This window comes from Gallus gallus, chromosome 4 (genome assembly GCF_016699485.2).
Source record: "Gallus gallus isolate bGalGal1 chromosome 4, bGalGal1.mat.broiler.GRCg7b, whole genome shotgun sequence".
NCBI lineage: Eukaryota > Metazoa > Chordata > Aves > Galliformes > Phasianidae > Gallus > Gallus gallus.
Window position 1 is genome coordinate 89706228 of NC_052535.1, and position 22102 is coordinate 89728329.

Here is a 22102-nt window from a genome sequence, read left to right on the forward strand (position 1 = left end):
CTGCACCATAGTTTTTGAAAACCATTTCTTGGCAAAGCTGGGGCTTCCACTGTCTGCTAAGAAGTAGGAAAAGCCATAAGTAAATGTCTCCATTCGTTCTCTTCCTGTATCGCCAGTACAACGTCTGGTATACTAAGGGACATGCATTAGTGAGGTTGTGTTGGTGGTGGGTTGGACTGGATGATCTTGGAGGTCGTTTCCAACCTTGGTGATTCTATTATTCTATTCTTCGATTCCATCTCTAAGTTGGAAAACACCTCTAAGACCATCTAGTCCAACTACCAACCCATCCCCACCACCATGACACCACCAGGTGTGCTGGTGCCTTCCCGCAAGGCTCAGCATCCGCAGCCATGATGGATGGGCAGTGGTCATGGGTCAGGAGAGAAGTGAGCCCACTGCAGTGTGGGGTATGTGGGAGCTCTCCCTTATGTCTGCTGCCTTGGAAATCACAAATCCTATTGAGGTGAAGCATTGCATCTCTTTTCAGGTTCTGCCAGCAAGTTTCTCAGGGGTGTCTCAATCTTCATACCCTCCAATAGGGTAGCACATCAGGCGTGCAATATGACTAACGGTGGTTAAGGCTGCAAAACATGGCTTTTCTGGTTAACACCCCCTGCCCAGGACCTTTGCCATGACTCAGATAAGCCACCTCATTTTTGTTTGTTTTTCTTCCCTGCAGCTCCTGGATCTGTTCATCCAGTGGGACTGGTCAACGTACCTGGCTGACTACGGGCAACCCACCTGCAAATACCTCCGGGTGAACCCCACCACAGCCCTCGTCTTGCTCGAGAAGTGAGTGCAGCAAGGGGCACCCTGACACTTTTCAGCCCCAGAAGAAGGTTTGGGAGCAGTGGGAGTGCTAACAAAGTCCTGCTTTATCCCACTAAGCTCCAGTTTTTCTATTAAGAAGCATTGATTTGGTTAAGGTCTTTTATTTTTGCTTCATTCTTCAGCAGAGTTTTCCTTGTTCTATGACAGGCTTCCACTAGCATCTCAAGCTAGCCCCCAAAATCATATGAAAATGGCCAGCCTGCAGGCGCTTGTAGCTCTGTTTGCTGGTTCCATCAAGAGGATCATATACTAAAATCCCAGCTATGGGACAGAGAGAATATCTTTAGGTGGCTCCAAGGCTCTTAAGAGAGGACAGGACCCACATTATCAGCTAAGGGTGAATCTCAGTTTTGTTGAAGCCTGCACTTGCCCCAGGAGGTAATGTGCAAGCCCATCCTGGAGCTGTGCTGAGGAGCAGCTGACCCCAGTGGTCATCTCCATGTGTCCTCTGTGGAGAGGTGAGATGCACCCTGGAGCACAAAGAGGGTTTGGCAATCATCTGAGCCCAGTCTACGCTCTGAGCAGCTCACAGTTAATAATCCCAGACTTGGAAAATCCCAGCCCACATGGTGAACTCAGGCATGGAAGCAGCATGTTGGCTTCAGTCCCAAATAGTGGGGTTCACTGTAGTGGTAACCCCTTCAGCACGTACCTGCTGTCAGAGACAAGTGCCACCAGGTCACTCGTCCTCACCAGGTCACTCATCCTCACCAGGAGGATCAGCCTTGCTCTGCTCCTTTGCTTCCATCACACCCCACCAGCAAAGTAACAAGCTCAGAATAAGAATTCATGATTTCCTCATTCTGTGGCCACTCCATGGCTGGGTCTGGCATGGAGGAGTGGGCAGGATGAGCAAGCTGGCCGTTGGGTTTTGGTTTGGTTTAACGTGAAATCAGATCCTTGGGTAGAACTTGAGTTGTTTTTCCGAGTATCTCTTGCTTCTGTTGCATGTAGAGTAGAAGATGCCCAGTTTGGTGTTGGGGTTAAGCCTTTAGAAGCATAAACTGGGCGTGCTTTGAGGCTTTGGATGTGGGTCTGTGCTGTCTGCAGTCCACTCAACAGCACCTCCTCCATTCCCACCCGTGGGAATGGCTCATTTCACATCAACCCACAGCATCCAAAGGCTGTTAGTCTGCACCCAGGGTCTGCAGTGGAGCACTGTGTCAGTGCACAACGCTCTTATACACTACAGCCGTATTTTATATGCACGTCGTGCAATACGTTGCATCATTTGCAGTATGTTTGCAACCCTCCGTCCATGGGGCAAATGCATGCAGTATATTCAGAGCTATCCATAAAGTGGAAAAAAAAAAGAAAGCTGACAGTTTGGACACGAAGCAGCCGGGTTGTGTAACTTGTTCTCATGATTATCTCTTTTCCTAATCACACATCTCCCATAGGATATCACGAGTGTAAGTATGCTGCTTGCTTGGGCTTTTACCCTCACCTTGCAGTGACTTTATTGTTTGATTTAAATGGAGCACTAAATGATCTAAATGCAAGCTGCCTTTGAAACAGTTCCCTCTGGTAACTCTATCGTCTCAAATGCACTAATTAGAACTAAAAGAGGAGCTTTTACTGCCTCGCTTTTTTTTTTTCTTTTTTTTCTTATAGATTAATTTAAACAAAGCTTGGCTCTATTTAAGGCGGTGTTTGTTGACAGGGGTGGGGACAGCATTGAGCTCTCTCTTTCCCTTCCTCTTACTTTTAATTCCTGGGCCAGTACAGAGGGACTGCATTACACAACCGGCCTCAGCTGTCCTGGGGCTCTGCAGGCACAATAGTGTGGATCCCCTAAAGATCTGCCTCTATTTCCAACCTGTTCTTGGTGTTGGGATGCATAGCTCTATCTAGAACCACACCGCTCAGCTCTTGTAGCCCAAGGCTGGAAAAGAATGGGGCTGGCACGTGGCACCCTAATGTTGACCCCCATGATGGTGGTGAGGCACTGGAGCACACTGCCCAGAGAGGTTGTGGATGCCCCATCCCTTGAGGCGTTCGAGGCCAGGTTGGATGGGACCCTGGGCAACCTGATCTGGAGGTTGGCAACCCTTCCCATGGCAGGAGGTTGGAATCAGATGATCTTTGAGGTCCACTTTAACCATCGCCATCCTATAATTCTATGAGTCTATGATAAACCTGGCTTTTTTTGAGGCTGTTTCTCCATCTGTGGCCTTGTGCCTCCAAGCTGCCCTCCCAGCCCAACCACCTGCTGGGTGTCCCTCGTGCTGACACCATCACCCTTTGGAGAAACCCTTTGGACCCTGCTCCATCCCTGCAGGCACACACGGGCACAGGCTTGCTCTTGCTCTACGAGCAGCATGAGCCCTGAGCAAACATGCTGTGTCCCAGCCCTGCTCCCTGACAGCATCACTAATGCAGCTGGTTGGCACCCAGCAGTTTTGTAACCCTTTTCTCTATAGAAAAGATCCCTCTCACCTTGAGTGACAGTTGGGTGTAGGTGGGAAATGCCCATTGCACACAGCGGGGAAGCACGCACCCGTAGTTGTTGCAGGACTTTGTGTTCTGCAGGCATGTTCCTCATTGGGGAAGTGGGGCTGATAGCAGCTTGGTGCTTCCAAATCCACATGGGACATACCAGCAGCTCCTGTCCCATCCCACTTGGGATGGGGTCAGTGCATTGCCAGCAGTGCTTGGTCACCCTGACCCCATGGCTTTTTCCTTGCAACTCCTTCCCAATCACTCAACACGCCCCAAGATTTCCTTGCATAAAACATGCAGTTCTTTAGAAACATCTCATGGAAATAAATCTGCACCTGAGCATCTTCTGTGAGATTTTGGGGCTGCTATGGCAGAGGATGTCATGCCTTACCTATGGGTATCACTGGGCAGAAACTCAGTGCTTTTTTGCCTATGGGATGGCCACAGGCGAAGGTTTCTCAAGGTGCAGGTTTGCTTCCAGCACATCTGATGTCCCTGCACAGCCCGTGAGATGGAGATGGAGCTCTCAGCTCTATGGGAAGGTGTTTGAGGGAGGGGTGATGTCCTGCAGCAGGGTGGTGGTTGTCAAAATTCCCAGTGCCACAACACCTGTAATCTGTGTGACTCAAAAACCCCCTCCTTCTATGTGGTTCTTGCAGGGGAGCAGCTGACAACCTGCTTCAGTTTAAAAAAATACATAAAGAGAAAAGAATAAAAAAAAAAACCCCAGCTTATTTTGCTGAATAAAATTGCTCCAAGCTATCTGGTTACTGTTGGGAAAGCAGCTCGGTTATAATCCTGTGCCTTTGGGCACTTATAACTGTAGCAAATTAGCCTTTGGGATGAGGTTGTTATTGTGTTTTCAGTTCCAAGCTGGATGGTTTTTGGAACATTTCAGATTCCCTTTGGCTCTTTTTTACCAAGACTGAAGCACGGAAAATCGTAGATATATTTTTTTAATGGGTCAAACGAGCTTGAAGAGGTTTGTTTTGTGCTCTGATAACACAAAACCCTCCATCTGATAAACTGCCGTGCTTCCAGGGCCCATCATCTCTGCGTCCCAGTCACTCTATGCTTCATTGAGGTACTCAGAGTCAAAAACACAGGCGGATGTGGCTCATCCAAAGCCATCTGCCTCTGCCAGATCTGATTTACCAGGAAAACCAGTTACAAATCGGGGTATTGTGGAGAGCAGTGCCCAGCAGGCTGGGTGCTTGGAGCCCAATGCCTTCAGGCTCTGCTGATGCTGACCCTTACGGGGTGGTTCCGCTCCCCAGCACTCGCCCTGCTTGAGCCATGCAATGAGATGTTGGCCCCCCAAAATGCATCTGCGAATGCAAACGTGCATGAATGCCAAGCTTTGCATGCCGGAGAGGAATGGAGCTGCCCCGGTGTTGGGGGTTGGACTTGATGATCCCCAGAGGTCCCTCCCAACCCCTATCATTCTCTTATTCTGGTCCTGCCCCAGCACTGTGCCTTGTTGGTCCTGAGCTTGGGGACCTCATGGAGACCAGTGCAATCAAAGGAAATACAAATCTTGAGGTTTGTGAACTGGGGGAATTGATGCCAGATTCCTTCCTTGAACATCCTGTAAAGTTAAGTCCACGAGTCTGAAACTTTACAGCTGCCCCAAAAGCTGCATCTCTTGGCTGCATGCAATGCACCATGTCAAAAAGAGTCATTAACGCTGTGGATTTTATGCTAATTTTTTAACTTCCTGAACCTCCTAATGTTACAGCACTCATTTACCACATAAGGACATTGGAACACGTAAGGACGTTCTGGACGGGGCTCTGAGCACCTGGTGGAGCTGTGGGTGTCCCCATTCATTGGAGGGGAGTTGGACCAGATGGCCTTCAAGGGTCCCTTCCAACTCAAACCATTCTAAGATTCTATGAAGGGGAGGACGAGAGGTGTTTAGGGGCTCGGGATTGGTGCAGTGCCTTGGCTTTGAGGCAGGTGACATGAGCTGGGGTTGGCCAGTGGGGTGGATAAAGCTTGGGGCTAGACCCAAGGTGATGGCCTGTAGACCTGTAGACCCGCAGACTATAGACCTGTAGGTCTGTGGGTCTACAGGTCTACAGGCCATCACCTGTTTGCTCTACCAGCCACGAGGTTCTCTTGGTGCACCCATAGCACTGCTGCATGTACTGTAACCTCTCTGTTCTCTGCTCAGGATGAGGGACACGAGTCGGAAGAACAACGTTTTTGCCCAGTTTCGGAAGAACGAGCGGGACAAGCAGAAGCTGATAGACACAGTGGCCAAGCAGCTCCGCGGCCTCATCAACAGCCATCACTCATGAGGGACCCACAGCCTTCCCCACGCCTGGACTTGGGATCCTTGTTCAAAGAGAACAGATGTATTTTTGTATTCGCCTGTATAGTATGGATGAAACCCACCCTTATGACAAAACGTTGTTAAACAATCCCGGGGCAGGTAGGTGGCGTGCTGGTGGAGAGGAGGTGGTGTCAGCAGTCACCAAGCTGAACTCCTATTTTCAGGGGTTTGCAAAGCAACGGGAAGACCTGAAGCCTGAGCGAGAAGTTCACACCCAGACGATGGGTTGGTTGGGTATTTTTTGTGTGCGTGGGTTGGGTTGGGTTTGTTGTTTTTTTTTTTAATTTTTTTTTTTAATTTTTAATGGTTTTTTTGGTTTTTTTTTTTTTGTAAGCCAAATTCAAAGAATTGGTTTGACTTCCTTTTGTTAAGTTATTCAGCTGCAGAACAAGGGATCACAAGAAGTATAGGGAGGAGCCGTGGTTTCAGGTTCTTCTCACAGGCTCTGCTCAAAGGAGCACGCGTTCAGAAAGAGGGTCACTCATTAGCTTGCCTTGCCAGCACGCGTGTTGGGTTTGTGTAGGAGGAGAAGCAGTGATTTCTCAGCCTCTCTCCCCTTTTCCCATAAGGGCTGATTCCCACCCTGGGTCGCGGGTGGCTCCTCAGAGCTGTGACCCTTTGGTGTGTGTGGCAGCACTGCTCAGAGCTGATGCACCCCAAGCTTTGCTTCTGGGACCTGTTGGTGTCTTGCGGCCCTGCACTGGGTATAAAAGGGCTTCAAAAGTTGCCTCATTGCATAGGAGAGGTTGGGGTGCCCTATGGGGTCAGTTTGGGCTGGGTGCTAGGAGGGGAGAGTACAGCACTCTGCTTTGCTTTTCCTTTCCGTGCTGGTTTGCAGTGCTGCTTTCCCATCCTCCCTTCCTGCTGCCATGGTGCCGTGTCCCTGTGCCTCCAGCACAACCCTCCAACTTGGAGACGTCCCCCAAATGTGGGGTGCAGGAGGTTCCCCCTGGAGTAGCATTGTGCACCAGCAGCCCGGCTCTGAATGACAGAGCTCTGCTCTGCTCCGTGCTGCGGAGCTGCCCGTACATCACCTGCTGAAATCAAGGCGGCCTTTGAGGACCACGTCACGCTATCAACAGGATGTTAATCCCAGGCTTCAGGTTACAGAGAGAAGGGACTTTTGCCCTTATCTTTTCATTCCCCTTTTGACTCTCCTTTACCGCAGGTGAAAGTTTATCCGGCCGCTTCCCCCACTACCAAACCCTGACGCTGTGTTCAAGGGAATTCAAACCCTCATTGTGAATGGCAGGGCCCTTTCTAACACCATTCAAATGCGTGGGGCCATTGGCTCTCAGACCATTTGTGGAAGCTGCTGGGTGGTTCTGGAGCCCTGGTGGGGCTCTGTTTCCCTTCAGCTCCCCATTGCAGGCTCCTGAGCTGCACCGGGGCAGGATTTGTCCGTGTGCCACCCAGCTGGGGCTGCAGAAGGGGGCATTTGGGCTCTTTGCTTTCTGCCCACGAGCACTCCTGGCGTTGTATTTTTGGCTCCATTCACACTCCAACTCTGGATGCACGAAGCGGTGGTGCTTCACCTTCCTTCTTTGTTCCTCAGCAATCCTCCCTTGATTTCCTTTTGGTAAGGGTACGTGGACCCTGAAATAGGCACATTGCTAGCAATGAGCTCGTGGGGCTTTGTCCCATCACTGCAACCTCCAGCCACCACGCTCGGTGCGTTATTTCCATTAATACGAGGGAAGAGCTGGGACTTGGCGTTATGGCTCCTTTCTTTGTGAGGATCGGAGGGTACTTTCTTAATGCCTCTTTGGGATATATGCAAGAAGGATGGAAAAAAAAAAAAAAAAAAGAAGCAGATGGATGACAGTTGTATGGCCAGCAAGGGACTGTATGATGTGATCCACCCAAGGGGACCCTCCAGGTAGGGACAGGTGACAGGGGACAAGTGGTGGCAGAAGCAGGTGGGACCATCTGCTTTGAGCATCCTTTGAGCAGAAGAGCTCAGAGATTGAAGCAAAAACCCAACGGTGGGAGGAGGAGGGAGGTTTCAGTGCACGAGGCACTCAGTGAAGGGCCATCCAGTCACAAGCACTTTAAAACACTTCAGAATCACGCTGCTACGGATGCTGGCAACAGCATAACAGAGCATCAGCAAGCATGACAAATAGAGCGCTCTGGTGTTCCCAGTTTTTATTAGTGGGAGGATAGACTGTCAAACCCAATTTCTAATAGCATTTCTCAGCCACTGACGTCGCTGCTGGATGAGGAGGTGCCTTTTGCACACTGAGGATTTTCCTCCAGCAGGGAGAAGGGAGCACGACGAGGCAGCATCACCCCCATGAGCTGGGGAAAGCAGCCGGCTCCTGGCTTGGAATCTGGGTTTTTTTATCCCCAAGGAGCAGCTCCTGCACTGCATTGAGTATCCCAGAGCGGCTGTGGCTCAGGGCGAGCTCTGCTCCAGGGAGTGGGGCTGGCAACTGGGATGTGCTGCTGGGAAAGCCCAGCCCGGCCCCATCAGATTCAGGGAGTTTCTGATTTCGGGAGGTCAAGCACCTAGCCACAAGTCACACCACGGGCATGAAAAATGGAATTTTGGTGCTCTGTTCCTAATTAACTTTTTGTTCCGAGAGATGCAGCTCCATCCCTTCAAAATAAAATTAATCTTTTAAACAGACTGCTTAAAAAGCCCTGGAAGACATTTAAAATCCCCTCTAAATCGCTTACTAATGACTGGTATCCTCTGATACGGATGGTATTGCTTATGAGGGAAAGGTTGTTGCTATAAATTTGTGATCTGGGGGTAGGCAGGGGCCGAACCCACTGCTGTAACCATCAATTTGCAACCCCCAGAACAAATAATGCTGCTATTAACACATCCATGTACATACGTTGATCGGTCCTTAGGTTTTAAAGCAGTGGCTGTAGTAAGGTGAGCCTCCCTCTCCCCCCAGCTTGGCAAACAATTCAGCACCATTGGATTAAAAAGAAAAAGAAAAAAGGAAGAAAAACAAACTAAAACAAAGCTTGCCTTCCTGAGAAACATCCACTTATCTTATTTTCCTTATTTTCCTTAAAACCTCCATGGAATATTTTTTTGGGGACAGTTCTAAGGCGCCGAGCTGCAGAGCAAATCATAAAGGGAACAGCTTTGAACACTCCCTCCTCCGTCTCTATCCTAATCTCCGTTACAATCCCAATCCCAGTCCCCACTGCTATCTCAGTTGCAACCCCCTACCCCATCACCATCCCATTCCTCATCCTCATCCCAACCACAGTCCCCACCACCATCCCAGTCCCAACACCAACCCCATACCCCATCACCATCCCAATCCCCATCACCGTCCCAACCCCCATCACCATCCCAATCCCAACCCCAATCCCCATTGCGATCCCAACTCCCATCACCATCCCAATCCCTACCCTCATCCCAACCACAGTCCCCACCACCATGATTCCAACTCCAACCCCCATCATCCTCCCAGTTCCAACACCAACCCCCATCACCATCCCAATCCCAACCTCAACACCAATCTCCATCCCCATCCTAACCCCAGTCCCCATCTCCATCCCAATTCCCATTGCCAACCCAATCCCTATCCCAACTCCAGTCCCCATCCCATCCCTCAGTGCCTACTGGCTGCTTGTGTTGTTGCCTTTTCTCAGTTTCTGAGGGGAAGGAGCGTGATTTTGTAAACTAATGATGTGGTGAAGACAGCTTTTTTTGCACAAGTCGTTGCACAATAAGGGGAAAAATTAGTAAATTAGGTTTAACTTTAAAGGGAACTTTTTTTTTTCTTTCCTTAAAACTCACTAGCAGAGCTACTGATTACAAACAAACAAAGAAAAACTGACTGATTGAGAAATGGACTGCATGGTTTACAGGTTAAATTGCGTTAGAAATTAGCATGTTGACTTCGACTGTACATTTATCCTATTGTAACTTCCATTAAACAATACAGCATATAACTGTTTAAATAAGTGCCTGTGCTCACGTGGCTGTGTTACTGCTGCAAAGGCTCTGCCTTTGCCTTCACCTCGACCAGAAAAAGATCCCAAATTGTGGAAAGGGCCAAATTCAGCATCCCTTTGTGCACCTGGGGAAGGTTTACTGCCTGTTTGTATGGTCTGACCTGGGAAGACCACCTCACTGAGTCCCATACTCCACATCACATTGGCATGCTGGGGGCTAAAGCCAATTTTTTGGCTAATTCTGTGGCTATTTTAATTGGTTTCCTGCATAAACAAGCATGATTAAACCCAAGTGTTGAGTAGCCACCTTCAAGGAATGTGCATTTTGCTCTCATTGATCGCATCTATGTCTGCAGATGGGGTAAGTAATCCTGAGCAGGAATTAAGATTTGGAGGGCAGAGCAAAGATAATAGGCACTTCATCAAGGCAGAGGGGATTGCATTAGCTTTCCACGGGGAATCTTTTTGCCTGCTCACATTGCATATTTTCTATCATGGTATTTATCATTCTTTGCAATATGATGGTTATATTAGTGGGTGTTTTTTCTGGCCCTAACCACATTAGGATATTAGATTCCCCAAATAACTCCCAGCCTTGGCACTGGGATATGCAAGATGTTTGACCACGCAGCATGTTGATTAGGAAATCAAAGTGATACCAAATTAACGTGATACACTCTAATTAAAAACCAGCAAGCTGGGAAATCTCAGCACGGAGCTCCCAGGGGCTCAGCCTCCATGGGGCACCTCCGTGGGTTGGGTGACACTGCACACCTGCCCCACTGTGGGCAATGGGGAGGAACACAGGACGGACCCAGGAGAACGGTGCAGGAGGAAAGGATTTAGGGGACTCCTTTCTGGAATGAGGTTCCAGTCCAATGGCAGGTTCAGGTGGGACCCCAGTGTGAAGCCCTGCTAAGCATCTCTTAAAATAAGAGGATGGTGTTTCTCAAGTTTGACGTCTTTGGGATGCTGTACTTCTGTAACTGGGATTTAACATCTCCATGCAGTGGCTCACTACTTCGCCTTTCCTGTAAAAGCACCAAGTCAGGTTGGGCCGTCACCATCATGGGGTCTGCTCCAGCACACCCTTAACACATTCGGACCTTGCAATACTGGTGCTCCTGCCTTCTCCAGTACAGTGGGTTCTCTGCTTAAAGCAGGGCTCTCACTAGAGCAGGATAGCTAGGGCTTTACGTGACCAAGTCTTGGAAACCTCCATGGGTGGACATCTCTTACCTTGTTGGTTGCCTGTCCCAGGGCTGCACCACACTCCCAGCACAGCTTTTCTTAATATCCAACCTGAGCACCCATTTGTGCTCTGCTGTGTTCTCTCTCACTGCTTCTCTCCTCCATGCATCAACCTTCTGTGTAGTTGGCCATGGTGAGACAGCAAACCCACAGCTTGGTGCAGTCATCATAGAATATCCCAAGTTGGAAAGGACCCATAAGGATCATGGAGTCCAACTCATTCAGTCCGTGTTCTGCCCCATCACAGCTCCATTCCTGGGACTGCCTTGAGGAGAAGAATCCCATGGGCTGGATGGAGACAGGCTTATCTGACAACTTTGCTTTCCTGCAACCTCAGCCAACCTCATCAAGGAAGGAGGTGAAGAGGTAAACCGAGGTGAAGGCAAGAAGGGACAGAGACAGGAGGAAACAAGAGCACAGAAATATCTGCTGAAAAGTGTTTGTCTCACCTGCCTTGATGAAAAACAGGGAGTAACAAACCTCCCTGCTTGTGGTTGCTTGTGAATTTGGGAGTCAGCTCTTTGGAGAACTCCAGCAAAAGGCAACAGGAAAGAAACCTTGTTGGATGATAAGTGAACTCCGAGTCTGAGCTGAGGCTGGAGGCTGTTAGGGGGCCAAAACCTTTACACCAAGCCCCAGGTCAATGTGGGACCAGCTAGGGGTGACCCAGAGTTCCCCGTCTCATCAGATGCAGGTCGCATGTTGGGAAGACTGCCCAAAACACCTGGGCTCCCATCAGACCTCAAAACCTCTTCTGGGTGTCTGCTTCTCGAAGCTTGGATTGACCACAGTAGGTCCTGTGCTGTTAAACTGATACCATGCAGGTTTTAATCCTCACTTCGAACGAAGAGTTTTTGCCCCAGGACACCTATTTGGAGACGTTTTTCAGGTGCTTACAGGTCTCCATCCTGCATCCTGCTGCTGTTGGTAGCCAATTTGCACTTGCTTGCTTTTGTATCAGCTCTTACTCTTCAACTCCTGGCACTGAGAGACATGGTTTAGTGAGCATAGTGGTGATGGGTTGATGGTTGGACAGTCATTCAGGTTGGAAAAGACCTCTAAGATCCCCAAGCCCAACCCCAGCACATCCCACCATGCCCACTGAATCATCGTATCATAGAATCATAGAAGGTTGTTCAGCTCCTCCCAGCTGACATCACCATGATCCCTTTTGGTGCTGATGGCGTTGTGCTGGATTTCTTCTGGCATGAAACAACAAATTTTGGGCAGGATGGACATTTCTGGGTGGATGAGAGAATATGGCCAACTTTGTGACATTTCTTCCTACCCATGAGTGCAAGGAGATGGTGGGCAGAGGGATGCTGAGCCAGAAGGACTGCCCTCCAAGAACTTAAAGTTTGCAGGACTGAAGAGTTTAGAGCAAAAATGGGGGGCGAAAGCTGGTAGAAACTGCTGTCATCACACACCTGGAGAGATCAGGTGGAGTCTGTTAGAGTAGATAAAAGGAATTTGAGAAGGGCAGGAGAGGCAGATGGGGGGTGGGTGTGGGAGCAGCTGGCAAGAGGAATGGGTGAACTCCAAGAGGAGCAAGCAGGAAGATGTGGGAGATGGATACATTGGATTTGAAAGGTAAAAGTGGGTCATGTGGGGGGTATCCTGGCTTGGGAGTCACAGTGAGGAGTCAAGAGAGGGCAAGAAGGTGCAAGATGGGTGGCGAGGAGGGTGAGTGTGCAGGGAGGGAAGAAATAGGATGGGACTATTGGGAGGAAGCAGGGCTTTTCTCCATCCCTCCTCCGTGCTTCCCCAGTGTTTTGTCCCAATGTGTGGCAGCGTGTCCGACCCCCAGGTGGGATCCAGCAGCTGGTGACAGCCCCTTCATCTTTGCTGCGTGCTGTGATTATGAGCCCCACGTGGCTTTGCGGCCCTGCTAATTGCATTCTGCGGGGCAGTAATTGAATGAAGGCTCACGAGAGCCATGGATCAAAGGCAGGCACCCATCAATATCTGCCTGCCCCGCAATCCGATTAGCAGGGAGAAGGCATAAATCACAGCTGCCCCTCCCTGACCCGGCAATACTTAATGCAGGTACGGCGCCCAGCCAGCGTTGAGGAAATGGGATTTGCCCACGAAAGGTTAAGCAGCACTGCAGATGAAAAATGACCACGTTGCCACATCCCCTCGGCGGTCATTCATCTCCGTGCCGCTTGCCATGGGACGAGGGGCTGCCCTAGCAGTGCTTGGGAGGCCATCATTCAACGTCACGGGGATGTGTGAAGCACTAAAGACCCCCCCCTGTTGGGGCTCGTTAGCCATTTGTACTCATTAGCCAGCCTGCAGCAGATGTGGGGTGGCTGTTTGAGGGGTTGATTTCTCCTCCTCTGGTCTCTGGCCACTTGTTGCTCTACCAAGGCACTACTGGAGGTGTTCTGTTTCTTCTCCGGCCACAGTCCTGGTAATGAAGCCATGCTGCAGGGGACAGGCTGCAAGAGGCCTGGATGGGTGTACCTCAGGCTGTCCCCTTTTGGGGGCTCATATTATAAGCTGTGTGGTCCTAGGGGATGATCTACAACCCCATCTCATCACCATCATCTGAAGATCTGGTGATGTTTCTCCACCATAAGGTGCCAAAGCCATGGCTAAATACAAGGCTTGCCTCTTTCTGCCCCCAAAACCTTTCCCTCTGCCCTGCCATCCTCTTTCTGAGCCAGAGCTGTGGGTTTTCCAGGGCAGTGCATTTGGGGTGACTAGATCTCCAGGTACGTTTCTGTTCCCATCTGTCCAAACAGGATGGCACACAGTCCCAAGCTGCCCTATCTGAATGTGTCATCCCTTCCTGCCTCTCTGTGCTCTGCCACTTCCCCACGACATCGTGATTGGAATTAGAATAAACCCATAGAAGAGGAGAAGAGTCCTTCAGGTGAGTGCTCTTAATATTGGCCACACTGAGGAATGGAGCCCTCTGCAAGACCTGATGGCAGAAGCTCCCTCAGCTCCCACCTGAAACTGCAGCAAAAGGTTTGGGGCTCTCTGATGCAGTAAGGTTTGCTTTATAATGAAAGGCAGATCTCCCAGATTTGCTGTTTGTGGGGGTTACCTACATATGGCTGCACTGTAGAGAGGAAGATCCTGGCTTGGGGGGTGAGGGTGGGGTGAAGGACAGCCTGCAGTCACTGCATTTAGGATAGTGTGTTTGCAGTAGGTGGAGCAGAGTATGGTGCAGTATCTTTGAGCTGAGATGCATCCACCTCTGAGGGGTCCTCTTGCCTCCCTATGGAAAGATAATTCCAATCAAAGATGTAGACTGGGGTGGTAATTTCCTGGAGATAACAGGTGTGGGCTCTTGGTTGGGGCTGGGTGGGCACAACCTTGAACACCATCCAACACAGGGCTGGGGAGGTGATGGAAGCATCTTTATGCCTGGTTTTGGGTTCAGATCCTATTGGATATTTCATGGGCAGGATATTTGCTCGTCTCGAAGCAAGTGGTGGAGGGAGAGATCTCAACAACTCTTGACATGGCCACAAGTGCCCTGTGCTGTGATGCATTGTCCCTTGCACCTCTCAGCGTTTCAAGCTTGACCAATGCAGGGAGAAATCCACACCAACCAGCTGGTCCTGCACATCCAGACCCCAGCAGAGCTGAAGTTTCAGCTTTCCTGCACAGCTCCAGTGTTCCCCAACATCGTGTTTGTGAGCTCTGCCTGCAGCCCGTGCATGTGGGGGCACGCAGGTGTAGATAAGCATCTCTCTAGGGTTTGGCCCCAGGGTGAGGGCTTTATGGAAAATCCAGCCTGGCTTTGGCCACCGAGCACAGCATGTGTCAGGACTGGCCTTCTGGGGTTCCTGGCACAACATTTCCCCACCAAGGCTTCGGCTCTGGACCAAACCCTTCATCCCAGCCCAGGAAAACATTTCACACCTGCTTGAGTGCTTTCAAGCCACTGGGATGCTTTCCCAGGTCGAGCTGCAGCGGGGGCCCTGGGGCTGTGTCTATCCCAGCAAATTAAATAGTTCCAGGGTTCAGACACCAATTATCCTCGCTGTTAAATTATTAGCACTCACCCAGCTAATTCTGAGACGTGGTTCAGGAGTTTGCACGGCCCCGAGTGCTGCGTTCAGTGTTGGACCCTTTGCTATGAGAAAGATATTGAGGACCTGGAGTTGTCCAGAGAAGAGCAACAGGGCTGAGAGGGGTCTGAAGCACAGCTCTTATGTGGAGAGGCTGAGGGAATGGGATGGGTCAGTCTGGATAACAGAAGGCTCAGGGGAGACCTTATTGCTGTGTCCAACTCCCTGGAAGGATGTTGGAGTGAGGTGGGGGTTGGTAACAGCAACAGGATGAGAGGTGATGGTGGCCTTAGGCTACCCCAGGGGAGGGTCAGGTTGGATATTAGGAAACATTTCATCTCCAAAAGAGCGGTCAGGCAGTGGCACAGCTGCCCAGGGAAATGATGGAGTCACTGTCCCTGGAGGTGCCCCAGAAGCAGGGAGGTGTGCCACCGAGGGCCGTGGTTATGGGCATGGTGGAATGAGTTGGGCTTGGACTTGGGGATCCTACAGATCTTTTCCAACCTTCATGATTCCATGAGCCCTTCTCAGCAGGTGGGCTGGATACGGCAGCCCCATTTTGGCATGCAGAAGAGGATAATTCCATGGGTAATTCCATGGATAATTCCAAGGGCTTGTTCCTGCCCCATGGCCTCGGGGCTGGGGACGGACCCAGACACGCCGGGACAGCCGCGTCCTCCGTGGCCGCAGTCAGCCTGGCGTATTTACAGCTCAGATCTGGAGTTTGGGTGGCTACCAAGCACGCTGCAGTGAATACCTGAGTGATAGTAATTAATTGTAATTACCAACGCTCATATGCATTAATAGTAGCACCTCTTCTTTAAGTTGTTTTTGTTTTTTTGTTTTTGTTTTTTTTTCCAGGATGCTTATTTTTAACTATTATGGCCAGATCTGCAGCAGCTGCTGGTGTCATCACAGGGAAAGCAAGAACTCCTGGCTCAAAGAGAACAAGAAGCCCCTGCTTTCCCACCAGAGTCTCAGCCAGCTTCTGCCATGCCTCTCAGGCTCACCATGGAGCCACTTTCCCTATGACATTGCACATGGTGCATATGGGGACTGCCTCTGGAGAAGGCTCCATGTTTGCTTTTCCTTCACTTAATCCAGGGAGCCACTTTCTCTTTCATTATTTTATTCTTCTATCATTTTAACTTTAGTTTCCCAGGAGCTTCTCAGAAGCAGGTGAAAGTGATTGTGATGAAGACGTGAGGCATCCTTAACCCCGGAGTCACCCTGCTGCCATTCCCACCTGTGTGAGCCTGTGACTAAAGGACATCTAAGTTACTAAAGACACACCTAAATTGCTTGGCTCCTTTCTAAATATTTCTTACAGCTGCCCTCCCCACCCTGCTGGGGAAATTGCACCCAAGGAAAGTGGAGTGCCTTTGCCATGCCCAGGTAGAGCTGGAGAGACCCCATGCTAAAGGGACCCATTTTCCTCATCAAAAAATAATGGAAGGATAGCAAGGCAAGGTGTGAGCTTAGTTTAAATATGGATCTTTTTGATGAAGTCCTGTGGGTAAGTCAGCTAGGAACAAGCCATCTTAAAGCAGTTTTGCTGCATTCTTCATTCACAAAACTAGAAACTAAGTAGTTTACTGCGACACTCATTGAATCTGCAGCTCCTTGGCTGAGGTTGCCTTCGAGGTCCTTCTAGCCTTCTCAGGGGTATAAAAGAAAGCTTTTGTCCCTGGTGGCTGGGTTCCAGCTGGACACTGGGCAAGATTCAGACTCCAAGATTCATCTCCCAGATCCCTACACCAAAAATTTAGAGGTGAAACTCAGTTGCAGGGATCTTGGATATCAACGGGGCTAGCGTAGAAGCCTAGGGAGCCCAAGGCTGATGCTGTTTGAGGAGGATGCTGTTCTCATTCCCCGGCTCTTTGTGGACATCTCAGGTACTTTGCACACCACTAGGGAGCTGAGCGTGGGCTGCTGAGACTTGTCTTTGAGATCTGCAATGGAAAGCTATCAGCATTAGCATGAGTTGAAGACCTCCATGGACTGAAATTTCCCAGGAGGTGTAACAAGGTGGAATTTGCTCTCCCCTGCTGCACTATCTATGGATGTACTCATGCATAAGACAGTGGGAGTGGCATGGGACCCAGGGAGCCTTTCTTGATGCCATGTGGAGGGCCACCATGGAACTCCTTGGCTTTCTTATCATGGGAAACCACACTGGCATGGGACGATGCAGGGGAGGCTGCTGGGGCTGCCAGCATGCTCATGAATGCAGGGCTGAAGGTCAGCCCTGGTCAGAGAGCTGCTCCCAGCTCTTTGTGTGTTGTCTACAAAGCAAATGCCTTGTTCAAACATGCTCCTCCATTGGCAAACAGGAAAAGAAATGCAATAAAATAATGCTGCTTGGGGCTGGGAGTGGGGCGCTGCTATGGCTCCACAGAGCTGAGCTCTGGGAAAGGCAGCAAGTGAGAGAAAGCCCTCGATGGTGGAAGAAGCTGGAATGTCCTCTTCTCTTGTGCAGTATGTCTCCATCTTCTGCTCTGATCACGGCAGGGATTAGCTGTGAGAGAGGAGGGTTTCTTGGCTCTGCCCCATTTCTGAAGCCCTTTGGGTAGAAGTGGTGATTTCTGTGAGTTGAGTTGGGTGCTTCTTCAGCCATGTGAGCCTATTCTTGGGAAGGTGATGCCCATGCTATGAGGACCATGAATCAGAATAATAGACTGGCTTAGATTGGGACATTAAAGATCGTCATTTCCAATGCCCTGGTCCTGCTTGTTCATCTAAATAAGAGAGGGATTCATCTCATCCAACTTTAGATCCCTGGATTCCTTCTACAGGTGATAAGTAGGAATAGTCCCTCCCATCCAGGATTCAACTGACTGATGTTGGTGGCTAACTCTGGGTGGGATGACTTGTGTCACTCTGAGCACAGAGGAAGACTCAACAGATGTAGTCTGCTGTGGGTGAAAAGTCTATGTTCAGGCAGAGGAAACCCCTGTGATGTGACTTAGTGTCTTCCCAGTGAATTCGCGTGGTAGGTCATAGGGTATCATCAACCACTTACCAACCCAGACTATATTGGCTATGTTCCTTCCCTGTTCTTATCTTCTTTACATTTTATATATATATATATATATATATACACACATATATAAAGTCTATACTGTGATCAAATGACCCTCCAACGAATAATTGCATTGTTGGGATTTCATTCTTCCACTATAAAGTGATTCCTCCAGCACCTGAAACATGTTGTTATTTTAGGCTTTCTCTCATTTCAAATGGTGCCTTTGGATGCCAAAAAGCATGCTCTGATAGACACTGGGAGAAAGCTTATAAAGGTAGGAAATACCTGATGGAAGGAGAGGAGATACGTCTTTGTGGGCATTAGATTCTTGCTCTGGATCTCCATCCCCAAGGATATCATGGGAACTTAAACACAGAGACAGCAGACACCGAGCAGCATAAGTCATGATAAGAGTCTTCAAAGTTCAACTATTTGCTATGGTAGTGAAAAAGCAAAGGTTTGACATTTGACAGCTTTTAAAGGCTTGCTCTCCACTTGCAAGGTAGCATAAACTTTACAGAAGTCGGTGCAGTGATGTTGGCTTGTGCCTGCTGACTTTGTAGGCTGGTGTTTGAATGAATGACCTTGTCATGATGGTATGATGATACGAGTGATGCTTATGTAAAAGCATCAAGCTGGCATCCATGTGAACATGGATGGGATGGTGGATGAGATATAAAAAATGTTGATGCTAGTGGTTGTCAGAAAGGGGATGGAACCCAAAGGTGGGTTCTCCATTCACTCCATAGGACCTGAAAGTCAGCAATTGGCTCCTCCAAAGGGGAAGAATGCTTGGGCAGGGCAGAGAGGGAGAAATGCCTCTCCCAGAAGGATCATAGAATCATACAATGGCTTGGGATGGGAGAGACCTCAAAGATCACGTTGTCATGAGCAGGGTTGCCCACCGCTAGACCACGTTGCCCATGGCCCCATCCAGCCTGACCTCAATGCCCCTCTTAACAAAAAACTTGTGAGCAAGCTTCTGACCAGCTATAGAAGATGGTGTTGGGGTTGAGCTTTCCAACCAGATACCATCCCTATAAGAGTACGTCATCTTCTCTCAGTCTCATGGGTTTCCCCTCCCTTCAATCTGCCTCTAATGATGGGTAGCCCATTGCACCCACTCGCTTCTTTCTTCACTCATTCCTCACTGCCCTCTGTCCAGGAGCTCAGCTTCTGCAGGCAGCACCCCATTGGCCAAAGTCCCCTTTTCCCCGGGCTCAGGGCAGGGGCTGCGTGCAGGGAAGCCAGGCAGAGGAACAGTAGCTTTTTCTCTTTCCCGGCGACGCCGACGTGGTGATCAGAGGAGCTGGCCAGAGTCCTAATGAAGATAAATGAATATCCCCTCTCCTCCGCTCCTCTGGCTTTTATTGATGGGCTGTGGGGTGAAAGGCGAGAGCCTGAATGTTCATTTAAGCAGACGTCACGAGTTTCTTTGGAGGGGAAGGTGTAAGAAAAACCGCCTTGTGCTTGAAAGTTACTCCAAGATGAGCACGCTCAGCTTTACAAGCCTTTCTCCATTCCTTCCCCATCCATCACTTCCCAGGAGCCCTTTGTAAATGCAAATTGCACTTTGATAGAAATAATGCACTGAGCCTCTATTAGTGTCTGTGTAATGGAGAGGGCTATTTTAACGCCATCATTCTTAGGGGAAGCTCCTCTGTGCCTTATTTTAGGCTGTGTATCAAAAACCAATCTGAAAACCCTGCTCCCTCCTGTCTGTGCCCATTGCAGGCACCAAACCGTGGACCACGGGCACAACGATGGGACAACCTGCATCCTGCAGGCCAATGGGAGCTCTAGCTCTGATTTTTGGGGCACAGTCTCACCCCCTGCAGCCATTCCTTCCCCAACTCCTGTGTGTGTTTTTTGGCTTCTTCAGTCCCAGCTGTAAATGTGTCACGGCATGGTGAGTTGCTCCGATGATTTGCAGAGCAGCCCCCACCATCCCTGATGTGTTTCTGTGCCCAGCAAACTGATTTTCTCATGTCCCAGGCTGATCTCTCCCTCCCAGAGTGTGGAGCAGCCGCTCCAGTGCTGAAATCAGTTAAAGCTGCTTTAAAAAAGAAGAAGTATTTTAAGCTATTGGGATCCCTCTCCACACACACACGCACTTTGGGAGGCCAGAACAAAACTGCTTTGAACGGTTTAGAAGCAAATCTGAGTCTTCATTCATCTTCATTAATGAGATATTTAACAAGTTCCTTTTAATAACTTCTTGATGTGTATGCCAAATGAGAGGGGAAAGAGAAAAAGGACAACAACCAACACAAACATATTTGGGTCTTTCTTTATTTCCATCCCCCCCCCCCCCCCCCCCCCCCGTGAAAGGACAATTTTTTTGGTTGCATTTTCTCCTTAAAAGTCCGTTCTGCTCCTAAATGCTGCTTTCTCGTGGTGTCATCTCACCCTATAGAGCAATGCAGGGTCCTTCTTCCATCCCCTGTGAGCACTGTGGAGCAGGGAGGGAGGTGCCATTGTCATCACCTTGGGACATGTGCAGCATCATCTGGGGGTGCTCCATGGATTGGTTTCTCTGCCTCCTCCCACCTCATCAGTCTGACTCCTGCTGGGTGCTGGATTGGTTCGCCTTTCCGCAGACCAAAGCTACTCAGCGGTGTGCAAATCATAGAATCATTTCATTTCAAAGGGATCGTTAAAAGTCATCCTGTCCAACTCAAACGGTTTGAAGCCCATTCCCAAACCAACTACAAAGATCTGCTCCTTGAGCACCTTCCCAATGGAGATGGACTCTTCCGTGCCCGCCCAAAGCCCGTTGCATGTGGCAGAGCGGCTCCTCTGAACTCTGGGGTGGGAGCGGCCCCTTTTTGGGGGTCCTCAGCTCACAGCAAGAAAGATACACGAAGAAAAACTCCTTTCATAAATCACACAACAAAGAGAGGAAACATAGAAAGCAGAGGGGGTATTCTCCTGTTTCTCGAGGAGCAGAAGAGGAATGGGGAAGGCAGCGTCGTTAAAGTGAAATCCCTGACTGGAATGAAAAAAGGCAAAGAAATTAAAGCCAGATTTGTTCCCCTGGGCTGGAGGAAGGAGGATCCCTTTTGGTTTGTTCCTCCTTTCTTGTTTCCTTTAAAGACAGGAGATCAATTGCGGGGCTTAATGAGAACCGTCTATGGCGAGAGGTAGGCAGTGCAGAGTGGGGCCGACCCAGCACTGCAAGCATCGCTCTCTGTTCCCATCCCTTACAGCCACTTGAGGAACACTGTGGATTATGACCACCATCCGTCCTCCCTGCTCCATGGGTGCGATTGACACGGATAAAATCCCTGAGCTCCAACTGATGGGGTCAAGCGGAGCTGGAGCAGCTCCAGATTTGTTGCAGTCCTACTGATGGTTAGGGGAGATGGTCCAGAGTGCTGTGCCTACCTGGGTTCTGGATGCAGGAGTCTGGGGGCACAGATTTCATAGAATCATTAAGGCTGGAAAAGGCCTCTAACATCACCAAGCCCAACCCCAACCCATCCCACCATGCCCACTGACCACGTCCCTCAGTGCCACATCTCAACAGTTCTTGAACACCTGCAGCAGTGACTCTACTACTCTCTGGGCAGCTGTGCCAGTGCCTGATCATTCTTTTGGAGACGATTTTTTTTCTAATATTCAACCTGAACCTCTGTTGGCACAACTTGAGGCCATCACGTCTCCTACGGGCCTTGGGGACACCCCATGCATACAGGAGCTAAGCAGGATTCACTGGAGTGCTATTGGGATGTCCCCTTGGGGAGGTCCTGATGGGGACATCCCAGAAGGCTCTCTCCCTTGAGATGGGAGATGCTGGCAGGAGAAGAAGCAATGGATCTGCCCTTTGCTTGTGAATCTCATGCCAAAATAGGTGCCTCCATTTCCCCTAAAATGGGTATCCATCTTTTTGGCTTGCCTGGACCATGCTGAATGAAAAGAAATTGTCTTGCTCCATGTATATTTGAGGAACATGCTTAGTGGGCATGGTGGTGACAGGTTGATGGTTGGACTTAGAGGTCGTTTCATGACTTAACAATTCTATGATATAACATATATAATATAGGTAATGCATATAAGTAACAAAGCCTCAAAACAAAAAAAAAAAAAAAAAAGAGGGTAACAAAACCATAAAGCTAGCAGGTTGGAGGCATTTAAAACCCTGTTTCGATCGAGAGGAGACACACAGGTGCTGGCTCACACCGTAATGTTAACTGCTTCTTTCCCACGCTGCTTACCAGCAGGTACAGCTTCACCCAGGACTCCAAAAATATGTTG

General features: G+C 49.6%; 1 protein-coding gene across 10 annotated transcripts in view; it reads left to right on the forward strand.

Moving 5' to 3' along the window:
* The window catches only part of EXOC6B (exocyst complex component 6B), a 243507-nt gene extending 233957 nt beyond the window's left edge, over positions 1-9550 (forward strand). For 6 of the 10 annotated variants that reach the window (XM_015286064.4, XM_015286066.4, XM_015286065.4 and 3 more), the window contains 3 exons: positions 683-795; positions 2235-2246; positions 5453-9550. In XM_015286064.4, the coding sequence (XP_015141550.2) occupies positions 683-795; positions 2235-2246; positions 5453-5579 (252 nt within the window). In that variant the 3' untranslated portion in view covers positions 5580-9550. The remainder of the gene's footprint in view (positions 1-682; positions 796-2234; positions 2247-5452) is intronic. The other 4 variants (XM_004936290.5, XM_025149797.3, XM_040700116.2 and 1 more) reach the window with 1 other exon arrangement.
* The last annotated feature ends 12552 nt before the right edge of the window (positions 9551-22102 follow it).